Genomic DNA, 17,725 nt, shown 5'->3' with positions numbered 1-17,725 from the left:
CCCTGCCTCCCCCCCCTCCCTCCTCCTCCCCCTCCCTCCTCATACCTTCCCTCCCCCCTTCCCCTTCCCTTCCTCCTTTCTTCAATGGAGTCTCACTCTGTCACCAGGTTGGAGTGCAGTGGCGCAATCTCGGCTGATTGCAACCTCCTACTCCCTGATTCAAGCAATTCTCCTGCCTTAGCCTCCTGAGTAGCTGGGATTGCAGGCACATACCACCATGCCCAGGTATTTTTTGTTTTATTAGTAGAGATAGGGTTTCACCATGTTGGCCAGGATGGTCTCGAGCTCCTGACCTTATGATCCATCCTCCTTTACCTCCCAAAGTGCTGGAATTACAGGCATGAGCCACCGCACCTGGCCTAGCTTCCCACTTTCAAAGATAGGACTGATGAAGTGTTCAGATGAAGTCAACCTGTTTCTGCATTGTGAAGTTTATCCTGTCAACAATTTCGTTTATCGTTTTAATATTTATAGGTGTTGTCTAAGATTTAGTATGTCATTAGGAGTTTCAAAATCGTGACTTTTCTCACTTCTATCATACTGATTGCATTTATTAACTGGAATTCTCCCATAAGAAAGAACTTTCTCCCAGCTGTTTTCAGTTACCCTGAAATAAAATTACATTAGACAAAGCAGAATAAAAGCAGAATAAGGGCTTGATTTTTTCCTTTCCAGTTTTCAGAGCCATTAGTTGATGCCCCAGCAACTGTCAAGGACAGCCAAAGAGGCTTTTTTTTTTTTTTTCTTTCCATCATTATGTATTCATGGATGCTTATGTATTTGGTGTGTGTTGATTCATTGTAAACTTTATTTTTTGATGCTAAAATTGTCCTCCCTCGGGTAAATGGGGGCTCCTTTAAGTCAGCGTTGGAGCCTGTTGGCATGGCCTCATGAGTCTTTTGTAGTTTTCTTGCTGTTTGAAACAATAAGGCATGCCAGGCTCACCCTGGGCGTTTCCTGCCCTAGTCCTTGGATCTGCCATTGTGACAAAAGTCCCTCTACCTTTTAGTACAAGTGGTATTTAGGCACAAAATCTGGGTGCCAAGAATATTTATGGCTCCTGGGTTGCCATTGCCTTCAGATCTTTTTGGTGAACAGAGCTTAGAAATGCATATTTTAAGAGAGGATAAAAACTCATAAGTTTGTAGTGGTATTTCTGATTCAAATTTAATTATGGGACTTTACTTCTTTGATTTTTTGGTTGTATCACTTCTAAGTTGAAAATTCTGGTTTCCTGATATGATTAACTACTTACCTGCTTTATCTTGCAATATACATGTAATAGTTTCAAAACTAACCTGTAAACCTAGCACTTTGGGAGGCTGAGGTGGGCCGATTACTTGAGGTTGGGAGTTCAAGACCAGCCTGGCCAATATGGTGAAACCCTATCTCTACTAAAAAATACAAAAAATTAGTTGAGTGTGGTGGTGTGCACCTGTAATTCCAGCTACTTGGGAGGCTGAGGCAGGAGAATAGCTCGAACCCAGGAGGCAGAGTTTGCAGTGAGCCGAGATTGTACCATTGCACTCTAGCCTGGGCTACGGAGTGAGACTTTGTCTCAAATTAAATAAATAAATAAATAAAATTTCCTTTCAGTTCTTCTTATCCTAAAAAACTCATCGGGGGATATATCATGTAAATACTATGGTTTGAAGTCATTTGAAATAATGATTATTATATGTAATATATAATATGTTATATAATTTTATAAAAATATAAATATTTTATATATAATAAATTATATATAAAATTATATAATATATATTATATAATTATATACTATATATAATATATGAATTATATATAATATATTATTATATATGATTATACATAACAGACTCCTGGGAATATGTCTTGTTTTATAATTTTGGCTTTAAAATCACTTAAATATTTTACGCCATAGTAATTTTAAATTTTAAAAGAAATAAAAAGCAATCCCTAAAAATGGAAAACAAATTGAAATATCTCATTAACTAGATATCAAGGTGGCACATTATTATAATTATATATTATATTAGTAATACATAATATATAATTATATAATATATAATATTATATAAGTAAACTATATATGATTATTATATAATATATAGTTTATATATAATATGTAATATATAATTAAGTAATATATAACTATATATAATAATTATATATTATTATTATAACAAGACATATTCCCAGGAGTCTTACTCTGTTTTCTCTACCTTATTCCTTCCTCCACCCTATATATACATGAATTCTATAATATATAATATATAGCATATACTCTGTTATATATAATATAGGTAATATATGTAATATGTACTATAATATATATGTTATATGTATGTAATATATATACTATATATTATATATGTTATATATATATATCTGCCTGTCTTAGCCTCCCAAAGTGCTGGGATTACAGGCATCAGCCAGCCACCATGTCCAACCTTTATAATTTTTATTAGTTTTCTTTTTGAAAATATGACGAATTTTATACATGTATGTTTCTTCCCGTTTCTCATAGAAAAGTATATTATGAATGATATTTTAAATTGTTCTTTCTCATTTAACAATATTTGATGGAGATTATTCTGTATCAGTGTGTAGAGATCTGCCTTATTCTTTCTTATAGCTGCATAGTACTCCATTGCATGGCAGCACCGTAGTTTTTTTTCAACAAGTCCCCTATTGGTGGACATTTGAGTCACTTCAGCCTTTTGCTATTACTAATTGCAGTAACAAACAGCCATACGCATCTGTCATTTTGTCACACTTGTTGGCAGTGTGTCTTTGGGATGGATTCCTAGAAGTGAGATTCTGAGTGAAATGGTAAATACACATTTACTTTTGCTAAGTGTTGCTAAACAATTCTTCTCCATAGGGATGGTAACATTTTCCTGCAGGCCTTTTAATAGAACAAGGGGTCTCGTTCAATAAGTTGATTATACAGAAGCTAGAAGACTGAGAAGATACATGATAGTGCTTTCGAAATGTTTGAAGTGCTGTTATGGCATTCACAGGATGGAGACCTATTTTGCATAGCTTTGGGAGGGCATACTTGGGATTAATTTCAAAACTGACATTAAGTCCCCGATCAAACAGCTTCCTTAGCTCCTCATTCCAAGAAAAGGATGTCTGAGCATTGTTTGTGGTGTGCGTCCCAGACTTTCCACGTTTCCCTTTCAACCAACCTTTTTGATCTCTTCCCACATCTCTGCCAGAGTCTATGGTTCTTCCAAATGGGATCCCTTGTCTCTCAAACATATCCCCTGCTCTGTGTCCCAGAGTCTTTTTTATGTTCCTAGTCATCTGTGGGTAAGGGGACACGCGTTCATAGCCCCTGTGCAACTTGTTTGTAAGTAGGCAGAGGGCTAGATGAGGATGGGCTCCAAGTCCAAGGACATTACTGGATCTGGGAGTGTGGGTGCAGCTTCTCGGTGACATAGGAAGGAGTGAAGTGCAGTTAAGGCAGGAAGAAGTGAGACCAAGGCAGCCAGTGTGTTGTATTCAAGTCTGTGGACCATGAAGGCCTCACGAGAGGCCACCCCTGAGAGACTGGGGATGGCTTCTCTAAGGCTCGCAGGCAGGGAAAGGAAGAGGATGAAATCTGTTTTATAAGCAGTCCTGCATATGGGTAGAGACCACATTTGGTTTTATTTATTGCCACATTCTCAGCACCTAGAGCGGCTTCCATGTAGTAGGTGCTAACTCACCGTTTGTTTCAATGAATGAAATGAGTTCACTCACGAAATCTTATGTCTACAGGTGTGTGTCCACCGAAGCACCATCTACCCGGTGGGCCAGTTCTGGGAGGAGGGCTGTGACGTGTGCACCTGCACTGACATGGAGGATGCTGTGATGGGCCTCCGCGTGGTCCAGTGCTCCCAGAAGCCCTGTGAAGACAGCTGTCGGTCGGTGAGTGGAGCAGAGGGGCTGGGCACGCCTGGAGCCATCAGGGCGGGAAAGTAGAGGAGGGCATCTTAGGAAGGGCAAGAAAGGTTCTTTGTTTTTTTTTGTTTTGAGATAAGAGACTTGCTGTGTCGCCCAGGCTGTAGTGCAGTGGCACAATCTCGGATCACTGCAAGCTCTGCCTCCCGGATTCACGAGGAAGGGCAAGAAAGGTTCTTCAGTGACCTCTGGTTCAAGGCTAGGGGTGTGGAAGAGGGGAGGGGGTTAGGGCTGGATAAGAAGAAAAAGCATGAGCAAAGGATTTCTATGTCTTCCTTCTGCAGTTCAGGCCTTAGCTAATGGTCACGTCTGTTGTATGGCCTTACGTCTAAAGGACTGGTGGAGTAAGTTTGAGCAGAGACGTGGGGAGGACTAAATGCCTAGAAAAGAGGACTTGATTTCCTTTTTCTTCCACCCTCATATATCACCTTCGCCTGTCCCTAGAACAAACGTATGCTCTGAATTTTCTAGGATTGTCCTGGTTCCAGTGTACTCTGGTGTTTCCATGTAGACTGTTGATTTTCAGGCCACGTTTATAATTTGAGGTACAGAAAACATCCCTGTTCCCCAAATCCAGTTTGTGGCGGCTGCCCCTGAGGCTCCTGTGTGTGCTGGGGCGCCCGATTCTTGCATGTTTAGGACTGATCAGACCCTAAAAAGGGAGCACCAGTCTGCAGAGAGGATTGTAGGGCAAATTCTGCTTGCTGGTTTAATGCGATTATTACTACATTATTATCAGCAGATAATGATATTAAGAGAAGAGGTGCCAGGGCGGGCAAGCACATACATCTCATGATTGTTTTGCAAATGTCAATGGCAGTGAAGACAGAGCTCCTGAAGGTGTTTTCGAGGTGAATGGTTTGATGGCAGAGGAGAGCCTGAGGACAGATCCCGAAACCCAGGCCCTTCACCTGCTGTTCTACCTGCATTTAGGTACTGAGAGTGAGTGGAGTTGCTCAGTACCTTTGAGTATCCTGCTGTTCTTTGGGAAACACTAAGCTTTAGAAACCCTTTGGTTTTCATCTCCTCTCACAGGCCACCTGAGGCCAGGGAAATAACTTGCTGTCAAATAAAGAGAAGTGCTGTTTACAGGTTATTTTTAGGATATTGACACCCAATATATTTAGTGTTTCAGTGGGGAGTTTTGCTTGCAAAGAATAGAACCCATTCAGACTCAGTACAATAAGAGGGGATTTGTAGAAAAGATACAGGAGGATCTCTCAGACAGGAAGTGTAGGATTTGTAGGTGGGCACCATGGTCCTACAGCATGTCTCTCCATTTGTCCTAAGAGCTGGTATTTCTGTCCATCTGCTCCAGCTCCTCCCTGCAGGCCAGCTTCCTCTGTGCAGAAGTTTTGCTTTCTCATACCTTTTGTTTGCACACAGCTTTATCAAATCTCACTTCAACTCCACACAGCTTTTCAGATCCATGGTTCATCCTTCTCCAGTCTGACTTTAGTCGGTCTTTGTGTTTCATGGATCAGCTTCTCAAGAGCAAAGTTGACAGGCCCAGCTCAGCCCTTGGATCGGGTCCACTGTCCAGTTCATGCTCTGGTCTAGTCATCTATTTGGGGAGCTGCAGGTCCTGGGGTATAATCCTGGCTGTGTAGAAAAGCTGGGGGCAATTTCAAAAAGATGATGAGTAGGGAGGTCGGGGCAGGAGTGGAGAAGGAACCGTGTCTAGAACTCTTGACCATGTGATCGCTCTAGGGAATCCAGTGCCCTGTCTTAGAGGCTGAATGTTCACATCTTCTGGGGAGGAGAAGGGAGCCTCGTGGTTTAAAATCTCAGGGGACGTGGGAGGCTGGGCTTGGATCTGTACTGTGTTGAGTGAGGTGGGAGCTTAGGTAAGTTACAGATGGTCTCAGACCTCATTCTGCAAAGAGGGGTAGTATTGTTAGCATTATTAGCTCTGCTCTGACCTCAGGCACTTGGGCTCATATCTCCCAGTCCATATGTTGTCTAGGTTGTCACAGAAAAGAACACTACTATCATCACCCTGAAGCCACAGTCTGCAGAAACACACTTTCCCCAAGCCCCTCCGTAGTCCTCTGCTCTTCGTGTCAGAGGAGTGGCGGCAGGCAAGCAGGGGCATTGGCGGTGTCTCAGGAATGTTCCAGGTGGGCCTCAGGCGATGGCCTTGCGTCCATGTCCATCGTGAGAGGAGGCTCCACCTCTGTACAAGCCTTTGAGGGGATTTTCCATGAAGGCTGATGGCTGTCTGACTCCTCACCCGTAGGCTCCTGAATCAGGTTCAGTCAAGGTGTAGGAACTGTGTTCTGAGAAACCGAAGGAAGTCCGTTAGATTTTATTCACTCTGAGATACTCCTCAGGAAGAAGAAGAGGGAGGGATGTTCTTCCCAGTATCAGACAGGAAACAGGACCACCCCAGGGAACAGGGTTGGCCGGAGCCCCTGTAGCTCACAGGAAGCCTGTGGACACTGGAGGGGTCCTGACCTGAGCTAGGAGGCCGTCCTGTTAGGCTGGTTCAACCCGCAACTGCAGTGTTGCAAAAGGGTCAGTCTGATCCAGGAGGAGCTCTTCAAACTGTGCTCCTCAGACCATCTCAGAGGGGACAAGTGACCAGATCTTGGCATCTGCTACCTCCATTTCAGTTACTGCAATTGTGCTTAAAGGATCGTGCTGCTAGATAAATTCATAATTTATTGTTCAGTGCGTATGTTTTCAGGTTGGATGGCTAATAGACCTACTTAGTTCCATTCTTACTTGGGAAACCAATGAAAACAGGATGGAGAAGAGAGCCAGGAGAAGGGCCTGGGATGTGTATTTTGATACAAGATATCAAACGTAGATATAAGTGAGGGAATTTGTCGGAGGAAGGGAAAAGAAAGAATTGAAAAATAAGGTTGGACCCTGGTTGTGCAGCCAGGAAACAGGGTTGCTGTGGGGTATGGAGGGGAATCTTAGGCGGATGGAAATTTGGAGGCATGGCTAAAAGTGGTTGGGTGTGAGAAGCTAGTGGGGCTGTGGGAACAGGCATGTGGCCTGAGAGCCATCCATAATATTGACACTCTTTGCCCATGGTGAGAGGCAACAGGCAATGAAAATAATACGCGGATCTCGATCACTCAGCCTTCTAGAGAGGCGCGTGAGAATGACAGCAGATCCCTAAAGGTATTAATTACTGTCTTCTGTGTTCTTTGAGTCTTTGTTTCTGGCTCCCTGAGACCTTGTTTTTCTCTTTAATGCCATTTTGTATGTTCTGTTGTATCGTGGAAGGTGTGTACACAGATTGAGTCATCCTAATGTGTTGTCTCCTCCTTAGTACCTAGTACATCGTAGGTGCACAGTAAATGACTTGAATTTTGGCTGATAAAATCCTGGAGACAGCTCACTGCACACTGCTGGGAGGTGGGCAGGGTTGTCAGTAGGTCTTCTGCAGACCAGGTGGGGTTGAGCCAAGTCTCGGGAGTGTTGAGCCCTTCCAGAGAGAGGCACATGTGTTGTGCATCTTCAGATTCTGCCCTGCTCCGGAGCGTGCTTGGGGAGCACAGCAGGCTGCCATCCACACCCGTCCCACACCTGTCCGGAACAGCTGTGGTTACTCTTTCTCTCTTAAGGACACAGCTCCAAGATGGAGCATAGTCCTGGATTCTTTTTTCTTGGCTCCTGGGACAAACACACTGTCATCACTTTGACTATTCTTTGTATAGACTTTTCAGAGGAGGGTTTCAGTTTATTTTCATGATGCTTTAGCCAGATTGGAGGACCTTCTAGAGGCAAGATGGGCTGACAGACTCCCAGGATGCTGTTCTCCCTGGCATGCTTTCTGGAGAAGGTTTGTCTGTTGCTGTCTCATCTCATTTTTCTTTTGTAAAGAACACCATAGCCTATAAATTACTAGGTCAATGTCAAGTAACCTCTTGGGGAAGCCCAAATCAGCACATTGGTGAGCAGTATTGGGATCAAGTGTTCGTCTTGTATGGGAGGCTAGCCCTGCGAGAGCAGAGACTGGATCTCAGTCATCCCGAGTGCTCCCCCCGGTCAGTGAGGGGCCCTAGAATTGGCCATGATGGTAGTTGCTGCTAAGTGAGCTCTGAGCTGTCTTTCATACTCCCACAGACGGGATCATGGTCTCTCTCAAAGTGGGATCTTTCAGGGAGCAGAATTATATCTCTGCAGCGGATGTAAGACTTGTTTAGTGACCTAGTAGTTGCTGCCTCTTGGCATGACCCTGAGCCTGGTTGACAACAAAGACGAAAATGCGCAGACCAGCGATCACTCAGCAGAACCCCAGGGCTCAGTACGCAGGAGGCGTAGGTAAGAACCCCTATGTCTTTGCTGCTCACCTGTCCTTACTCTGTTTTTTCTGCTTTTCCAGGGCTTCACTTACGTTCTGCATGAAGGCGAGTGCTGTGGAAGGTGCCTGCCATCTGCCTGTGAAGTGGTGACCGGCTCACCACGGGGGGACTCCCAGTCTTCCTGGAAGAGTGTAGGTCCAGGTCCCCGGGACGGGGAGGAGGGCACACTGGGGCCACTCCAGGGACCAGTGTTGACCTTAGTTTCATCTCATTCCCTGCCTTTTGCTTTCCCCACTGGGCGTTTCACCCAGCTGTTGATGTTACCCAGATGCCAGCTGAGATGACCTGCCCCTTAGGAACTAGTTAAGACTGCCTCAGGCTTCCCATTTTGTAGATTTTGGGAGAAGCCCAGGGCCCTCTCGGGGGTATTCATGCTCTCTCATTCACCTGTGAATCTGAGGTGCTGTGGCTGAGCTGGTTTTGGGATGGCCTCATCACCCCTCGGAAGTCCCACAGGCTGCAAGTACTGTTCTGGACCACACTGACCCAGGCAGGGTCCCCAGACCTTTTCACTGATTTCTACTGAAACCTCCCTGGTGGTTTTAGGGAGGTGGAAAACTTGACAACCCAGAAAAGGAACAGTATTTCCCACAGTCCCTCGGCTATTTCTGCAGGTCTGGCTGGGGCATCTTGCCAGCGCCCCATCGCCCCACTCTCGTCCTCTTCTGGCTGGCCGACCCCTGCCATTCCCTTCTTGTAACACAGAGCAGTTCAGCCTTCCCCTGTGTGCTGCCCGGTGGTCTCTTAGACTCTGATGCTCATCAAGCCATTTTCTTAAAAAACAGAGGATTCCGTCTTTGGGGATTTTAGTCCAGATGCTAGGAGAATCACAGTTCTTTCAGTCTGGTCAGAAGGATAAGGTGGGTAGTGCCAAGTCCTGGCAGCCTTGGGAGCTGTTGCTGGGAGGAGGTGAGCTGCCCGTATGGGCCTTCCCTCTGTCTCCCTTTGTAAGACCAACGTGCTTCCCTCAGAGAGGAAGGCCAAGGGTCTGCTATCTCGTCCTGAGCCTTCCCCATCTCCTACCCAGGCCCGTTGCCTTTCTCCTCCCCAGTGATAACAGAATGACTCACTGGGCTTTTTCAGGTGAGTTTCCACCTCCCCCTCTAGTCTGAGTTGCCTACGTGTTCCCTTCCCTGTGTTCTCCCCTCCCCACCTTTTAGTGCTTCTGCTCCCATGTGCCTTGGATGGAGGCAGGTTTTATTCCTCCTCCCCAGGGTCAAGGTACAGCTCAGATCAGAGGCTGCCCCATCCTTGGAGGGGTGGAGAGCCGGTGCCTTTGTGCCCAGTATTCCTGCCCCTTTCCCCATCTCTCATTTCCCTTCAAGGCCCACCCCACTCTGCCCCTCATCAGTGTTTGCAAAACATAAGGTGACCTGGGCTTTTCTCCTCTACCTCAAGTCTCCATCTTAACTAAAAGACTTGGGTGATGGCAATGGTTTTGCTGCTGAACCATGTCGGGGGCAGCGGGGGTGGTGGCAATGGGTGCTCTTAATGGGCCGGTGGCCAAGGCTCAGTGAGTAAGTAACCAGAGGAGGGAGAGGTCTAGAGGGTGGAATCAGGCCTGCAGGGAGTCAGGAGTGGGAGGTGAAGAGAATGGCTGCAAGTGTTTGGCATTTTCTATACTTCGTCTGGAAGGAGAAGAAATAAGCAGGCACTAGGAGAAGTAGGTCAGGGCCTGAGATGGCGGCAGAGGGCACCTGGTTACATATCTGGGTGCTGGCCGACACAGGGCACTCGCGGTGACATTTTCTGGGGAAGATCCTCCTGGTGACTTTTCTGAACCATGGTCTTGGGTCCTTTCAGTGCTTTTGGCCCATGGTGACAACCTTTGAGATCAGGCTACCCGTGTGCAGCCCCGGACTCTTCATGGACAGATTGCAGGGCTGTCAGGGTCCCAGGCCAGCCTTCTCGGGCTTCTGGCAGCTCCCTGTCTCCCCCTACCGTGGAGGCTTCTGCCAGTTCCCTGTCTCCCCCTACCGTGGAGGCTTCTGCCAGCTCCCTGTCTCCCTCTACCGTGGGAAGTGGCACCAGGCTGGGAAATGGGTTGGGCTTCCCCGCCGCACCTTCCGTCTCATGGCCCACACTGCTGCTTCTCGGCCAGAGTGTCTGAGCTCAGCTCAAACCAGTGCTGAGGAAGGGAGGGTGAGTCCCCTGGCTTCTCCAAGGTGCTTGCCTGGGTGCCTCAGTCAGGTGATTTTGACCCAGACTGTTTGTGTGGCACTCACTGAGATGAGCCCCATTCATCCCCTCCATGGGCCCTACCCTGTGGTAGGATTTACAGGTTAAGCCAGGCCTCACGTCCAGAGTCCAAACCAACTCCCTGAGAGAAGAGCACCTTCCCATTGGGACCCTGGGCTCTAGCCCTGCCCCAGCTTGTTGGACTAATTCTGGTGCCCTTCAGGTCGGCTCCCACTGGGCCTCCCCGGAGAACCCCTGCCTCATCAATGAGTGTGTCCGAGTGAAGGAGGAGGTCTTTGTACAACAAAGGAACGTCTCCTGCCCCCAGCTGGAGGTCCCTGTCTGCCCCTTGGGCTTTCAGCTGAGCTGTAAGACCTCAACATGCTGCCCGAGCTGTCGCTGTGGTAAGTCGTGCAGGCTGGGGTTGTTCTGGGCTGGGCTGGGCTGGGTTGGGCTGGGCCCCACCTTTAAGCCTCTCTTTCCACCTTTGGCTCCTGAATTCTTAGCCTTTTTTTTTTTTTGCGGCGTCTCGCTCTGTCACCCGGGCTGGAGTGCAGTGGCCTGATCTCAGCTCACTGCAAGCTCCGCCTCCCGGGTTTACGCCATTCTCCTGCCTCAGCCTCCGGAGCAGCTGAGACTACAGGCGCCCGCCACCTCACCCGGCTAGTTTTTTTTTTGTATTTTTTAGTAAAGATGGGGTTTCACCGTGTTAGCCAGGATGGTCTCGATCTCCTGACCTCGTGATCCACCTGTCTCAGCCTCCCAAAGTGCTGGGATTACAGGCTTGAGCCACCGCGCCTGGCCTATTCTTAGCTTTTTTAGCAGCTTAGGGAAATGGATAGGACCGAGATCTTCCCATCTGCTCCTACTGCTTTTATGAGAAAGCAAATAAAATGAGAAAATCATAAGAATTTCCCGAAGATCACTACATAGCAAGACTGGGATTCGACCCTAGGTTTCTCTGATTTGGAGACCTCCTTTGTATGCTGTGACGTTTCACCCTGGGGAAGGCGTTCAACTTGCCACTCCGACCCTGCCAACAAACAAACAAACAAACAAATGGCAACAACAACAAAAACTAGTTCTCTCTACCATATCCTGCTCTGAATTTTGTTTATTTATTTGTTTGTTTGAGGTGGATTCTCACTCTGGAGTGAGAGGCGCTATCTCTGGATAGGCTGGAATGCAGTGGCACTATCTTGACTCACTGAAACCTCTGCCTCCTGGGTTCAAACGTTTTTCCAGCCTCAGCCTTCCGAGTAGCTGGGATTACTGGCGTGTGCCACCACGCCTGGCAAATTTTTGTATTTGTAGTAGAGATGTGGTTTTGCTATATTGGCCGGGCTGGTCTTGAACTCCTGACCTCAAGTGATCCACCCACCTCGGCCTTCCAAAGTTCTGGGATTACAGGTGCGAGGCACCACGCCTGGCCACTGAATTCTTGAAAGTGAAAATTTCAAGAGTAGCATTTCGTTGTTTGATAAACCCAACCATCCTCCCATTTATCCCATCCCTTCAACGTAAATTCACATAAGCAAGTGCTGTCGCTTGGAGAATGGTCGGGGCTCTTCTCACTGTGGCCTGCATGGGGAAGGGAGGCTGCTGTGGGCTCTGGCAGTAGGACCCCCAGTGCTGGGTTGTGGGGGGGAAGGGCCGACAGATACAGGAGGGAGGCCCAGCCACGGAGGAGGAGCCCCAAAGAGAGCGAGCAGCGTGCGCACTGGTCTCACCCGGGGGTGTGTTGTGCCCACTCTCACTGCACTTTTCTCTCCCTCAGAGCCCGTGGAGGCCTGCATGCTCAATGGCACTATGATTGGGGTGAGCCGCTGCCTTCTTCTCCAGAGCAGGTGGTGGGGACAGGGAAGGGGGTACTTTGGGAAGGGTAGCAGGCAAGTCATTGTAAAGCAGAAATGAAGGAAACCAGGGAGACCTAACCCCAGCTTTCCACTGCCTGCGGGACATCCCTGGCATCCTGGAGCCCGGGCTAGGACCATCTTCCTGACTCTCGGGCCTGTCCCACACTCACTTCCCGGCCCCCACCTCAGGCACCTGTGCGTTTCTTCTGTGCACAGAGAAGCACTCTGAAGTCATTGTGCATATTTTAGTCTGTCGCCTCTGCCACTGCCTGGGCTGCCTCTTTGGCATGAAAGCTGTCACTCTTACCATGTCAGTACTGGAGATGGGAGGACAGTCAGGCCATGGGCCAGGGGACAGGAGGAGCAGCAGAGCGATGGCTCGTGGGAGCTATGGGTGGGTGGGCAGGAGACAGCATATGGGAGTAAGGTGAGGGCGGGACTGGGGGATGCTGGGGTGGCCTGACCCTGGTGCCTCTCGTTCCAGCCCGGGAAGAGTGTGATGATCGATGCATGCACGACCTGCCGCTGCATCGTGCAGGTGGGGATCATCTCTGGATTCAAGCTGGAGTGCAGGAAGACCACCTGCAGTCCCTGCCCCCTGGTAAGAGAGGCTTGATGGGGACTGAGGGCATGGACTCGACGCTTGTGGGACCCAGGCAGTGAGACCTCACTGAGGTCTTTAAATAAATGAATCTTTTATAATTTTCTGATTATAAACAATATTTGACAATAATGAAGAGACTGAGTCACCCACCCAAATTGCATGCCTCAGAAATAATTATAATTTTGGTTTTATAAGTTGCAAATATTTTCTTCCTGAGTTTTCAAAATAAACTTTAATATTTGTCAGGCTTATGATACTGTGTTTATAGTTCTGTATCCCTTTTTGTATATTTTAAGAAGTAGCATCACCGTTCTTTGAAAATATTAAAAATTAGTCAACAAATACTAGACACCTATGTGCAAGGCTCTACACAACATTCCTTTGAATGGATGTGCCTCATGTGTACAACCAAGCTATCACGGGACATTTGAGTGGTTTCAGATATTTCACCCTGTTTTTGCCAGGCACGCTGACGATGCTTGTTCTGAATGCCTCCTTGAGGTGGTTCTGAGAGGTGGACTTACCGTTTCTACTTTGGCAGATGAAACTGGCACTCCATGGTTTCAGTTGTGACTCTTAGTCCTACCTCACTGGGAAGTTTTGAGCCCCATGGCAGCAGGGCGGGGCCTGCAGCTCAGGAGGGGCCTTGGCTTCTTCCTCAAGCTCCTCTCTGGATGTGGGGCTTCTGCTGTTTGAGAAGATGCCATTGGTCAGAGGAATTTCTTGTGAGCTAGACGCGTGACCTGTGGGGATGGCTCTTTCAGAGAGCGCAGGGAAGTGCTTGTCTCAGCTCTGTGAGGGAGTCGGGGGCCACAGCGAGGTGGAGAGGAGCCACTTATAAGCAGGCAGCACAGTGGCCAGAGGGGCAGGGGTGGGGGCCAAGAGGTCGTGCAGGTGTGTTTTACACTGTTGAGGACAAGGGACAGGTAGATACTCTACATCTGTGTTCTTCATGGCACTTGAAGGTATCAGGCTCAAAGTGTGGGCTTGAAGTATGGAGTGGATAGGTCTAGTAGGAGACACAGCTGTTTCTGAGAGAATGATTCAGACAGCATTCCTTAATTAGGAAGAAGGTAAGTATGTGGTTTTCCTTTTGCTTGTTTTTTTAAAAATCCCAGTTGATGTTTTAGGATTTGGTGCCCAGTTGTGTGCATGCGTGTGTGTGCGCGCGCGCGTGTGTATTGTGTAAAAACCCACCCAGAACACATCTGGGCTTCCATATGGAATGAAACAATGCTGCCTGCAGTCTTGTGGCATCCCTTTTTCCTGGAATGTCCACTGAAGTCCAATCGGCAGCCAGGAGACAGCGGCCGGCCCACCCCAATGCCGGCCCGTGGAGACGGGCCCTGCAGCCTGCTCTCTGGAGGGCGGGCCCACTCTCTCCCTGCAGTGCCCTCTGGTGTTCAGAGGGAGCCACAGCTGCTTCCTCCGTGTCTGGAGAAATTCACCTTCAGAATCCAGCCTCAGATGGAGGTTTCCAAATACTCAAAAATCCATGGTCCCATTTGGCCTGTGTATTCTTCTTCTTTTCCTCCAAAATTCTGCTGTCTCCCAGGGGAGTGCAGCCACCTCCTGTCTCTTGAGATCCCTTAGATTCCCTCTCCCTCTATGCCTCTCTCAAGCCTTGCTGAAGCCGGCCTCTGCTGATCCCGTTCTAGCTCAGCATCCTCCGCTAGTCTTACTATGTCTTCTGCCATGAAAGGTCTCTGGGACATCTCCTGGGGGCGGGGGTAGCTGTGGTAAATTAAGGCTGGGTAGGTCGGCTTGAACTGCGCACATCGGGCTGAAGTGTCAGCATTGCCCGAGATGTGAGTCTTCTGTTGCCTCCCAGGGGAGACAATGCTTGTACCTAAAGGGAGAGCAGCAGAAGGAGGTTTGCGCTGATGAGTGGTCGAGATGAGGCTTGACAGCTGACGGCTCAAGGAAAGCACGAGGAATGGGAGTCACCCTGCCGTGGAACCCTGGAAAGGCGTCCTGGAGGAGGGCCACCCTAAGTGGACCTCGAGCAATGAACGGGTTGAATGTCGAATAGACCTTCCAGGGAAGGGCATGGTGAATGAATGACCGGGAGCCAGAAGCCAGGGTTAGAAAAGGGAAACAGGAGGAGGTGGATGGGAGGGCTGCAAGCAGTCGATGAAATACATGGAGAGGGGCCATGGAGGGTGTGCAAGGCAGTTTTAGGAGGACAATTATGTGAGGAAAGCAGAACTAACTGGCTGCTCAGACCTAAACAAGCGAACTCAGGGGGCTGGCTGGGAACTTGCTCAGCAGGAGGAGGAAGAGGCTGCTCCTGAGAAGGACGTTTCCCGCAATGATCCAGTGTTCTGGGGAAAACCCAGAAGGCAGCTCTGCCCTCTCTGTGAATGAAGGCATGTGGAACACATACCCGTAGCCAGCAGCAGCCAGGAAATCCAGCAGTGCCCAAACAAGTGCTGTTCATTGTGCACAGCAGTGGTCTGGTCCTGCAGGGCAGCAGACATGCTGCAGAGTGGGTGTTTCCTCTACAGTCTCTCCTCGCCTCCCTTGCCTCTTCCAAGCCCCTGCCACACCCTTAACACTGTTGCCCCCTTCTGCTTATTTTCTGCCTCCTTTCCCCTTTCTTCCAAATCTTTCTTCCCCGTAACTGCCTTCCACCTTTGCTTTTCTTGGCCTCACTTTGCCCTCTGCCTCCTGCTGTGTGGATTTTGCCTCCCTGACTGCTCTGTCCTCACTGGCTTTTCCTCCTGCCTGCTTCTGAAGACTTGCCAAGTTCATGGTTTGATTTATGAGAACAAATGGTTTCAATTAATCTCCGAGCAAGCTTACCGACTCCTAACCTTGATCTTGGGACAGGTCATCTGTCTGGGTGCTCCAAATTGACTTGGTGATTCATAATAGAAAAGCCTCAGGACCCCAATGAGTGGATCTCTGAATGGTGATCACTAAATGTGGCAAAATGAGAAAAAGAATGACAACAGAGTTGGCTTCTCACAAAACTAAATTGATTCTTTAAAAAATTCTGGGATTATGTTCTTTCTGTTTTGTGGGGGTACGAAGATGGAAAGGGTCAAAAGAACTTTAATTTTTTCTTCTAAAGAAAGCGACACTGATAATAATTTTTAGGGAATGATGAGACAGTGGATGGTAGCCTGGTAGCGTTTTGGTTTGTTTGTTTGTTTGTTTATTTATTTATTTATTTATAGACAGAGTCTCTTTCTGTCGCCCAGGCTGGAGTGCAGTGGTGTGATACTGGCTCACTGCAAGCTCTGCCTCCCGGGTTCATGCGTTCTCCTGCCTCAGCCTCCTGAGTAGCTGGGACTACAGGCGCCCGCCACCATGCCTAGCTAATGTTTTTTTTGTATTTTTAGTAGAGACGGGGTTTCACCATGTTAGCCAGGATAGTCTCAATCTCCTGATCTCGTGATCTGCCCACCTCGGCCTCCCAAAGTGCTGGGATTACAGGCGTGAGCCACTGTGCCTGGCTGCTTTTTGGTTTTTATTTTATTAAAATTGTTTAAAACACTCCTTGCAAAATAAAAAGTTGCCAATCCTGTTTTTCTTCTAGTCCTGCTGTCTCGAAGGTGCTGCTTTGTCCGACGCCGATATAAATAAGGGGCTCTTACCGTATGCCACTGTCAACAAGTCCCTAGCTGCACTGAGCTGTGATTGCACCACCTGCACTCTAGTCTGGATGACAGAGCCAGACCTTGTCTCAAAAACTAAACAAAACGAAACAAACAAGAAAACAAGTTCCCAGCGGAACTTATCTCCTCTGTGAGTGTAGGGGTGCCAGTGAGGGGCCAGATGCTGGGGATACAAGAGAACAGCAGAGACAATTTGTAACTTCCCGTACTTCTCAGGGAGAAGTTTTTTCCAGCATTGTATGGGAGTTCGTTACTTCCTCACCAATGCTTGGTGTTGTCATGCTTTTCCATTTTAGCCATTGGGAAGTGATACCTTCTAGCATTTTTTCCTTACTGCTTCTCTAATTTCAGAATCTTCTAGTAGTTTAAATTTGCATTTCTCTGTCGGCTAATGATATAGAGCATCTTACATACTTACTGGTTATATCATCTTTTGTGATGTGTTCAAGCTTTTGGCCATTTTTATATTGGGGTGTTTGCCCTTTAATGATTATGATTTTTTTCTGTATTTTTGGATACTATTCCTTTATAAGGTATCTAATGAAATATTTTCTTTCAGCTGATGGCTCACCTTTTATTTTTCTTCATTGTGTCTTTTGAAGATCAGGAGTTTAATTTTGATAAAATTCAGTTTATAGATGTTTTTCTTTTATGGTTAGTGCTTTTCATGTCCTGTTTAAGAAATTTTTGTCCATTTTAATGTCATGAAGATAGTATCCTGTATTTTCTTTTAGAAGCATTATAGTTTAGTTTTATGTTTAGCATTATATATAGCATTATAGTTTTATGTTTAGTTTTATGTTTGGCATTATAGTTTAGTTTTATGTTTAGTTTTATAGTTTAGTTTTATGTTTAGTTTTATGATCCTTGAGGAATTAAATTTTAAATATGGTATAAAGTAGAGGTCTCCCGTATGGCTACCCAGTGGATCCAACACCATTTGTTGAAAAATGATTCTTTCCTTATTGAATTACGTTGGTACCTTTGTAAAAAATGAATTGCTGGCCGGCCGTGGTGGCTCACGCCTGTAATCCCAGCACTTTGGGAGGCTGAGAGGCAGGCGGATCATGAGGTCAAGAGATCGAGACCATTGTGGCCAACATAGTGAAACCCCATCTCTACTAAAAATATAAAAATTAGCTGGGCGTGGTGGCAGGTGCCTGTAATCCCAGCTACTCAGGAGGCTGAGGCAGGAGAATCACTTGAACC

General features: G+C 47.4%; 1 protein-coding gene across 1 annotated transcript in view; it reads left to right on the top strand.

Moving 5' to 3' along the window:
- The window catches only part of VWF (von Willebrand factor), a 154,612-nt gene that overhangs the window by 124,636 nt on the left and 12,251 nt on the right, over positions 1-17,725 (top strand). The window contains exons 38-42 of the mRNA XM_031936259.1: positions 3,751-3,900; positions 8,276-8,386; positions 10,657-10,837; positions 12,211-12,251; positions 12,774-12,890. Coding sequence (XP_031792119.1) covers positions 3,751-3,900; positions 8,276-8,386; positions 10,657-10,837; positions 12,211-12,251; positions 12,774-12,890 — 600 coding nt within the window. The remainder of the gene's footprint in view (positions 1-3,750; positions 3,901-8,275; positions 8,387-10,656; positions 10,838-12,210; positions 12,252-12,773; positions 12,891-17,725) is intronic.

This window comes from Piliocolobus tephrosceles, chromosome 10 (genome assembly GCF_002776525.5).
Source record: "Piliocolobus tephrosceles isolate RC106 chromosome 10, ASM277652v3, whole genome shotgun sequence".
Lineage (NCBI taxonomy): Eukaryota > Metazoa > Chordata > Mammalia > Primates > Cercopithecidae > Piliocolobus > Piliocolobus tephrosceles.
Note: the sequence above shows the minus strand (reverse complement) of the source record. Positions and strands in the feature narration are given on the sequence as shown.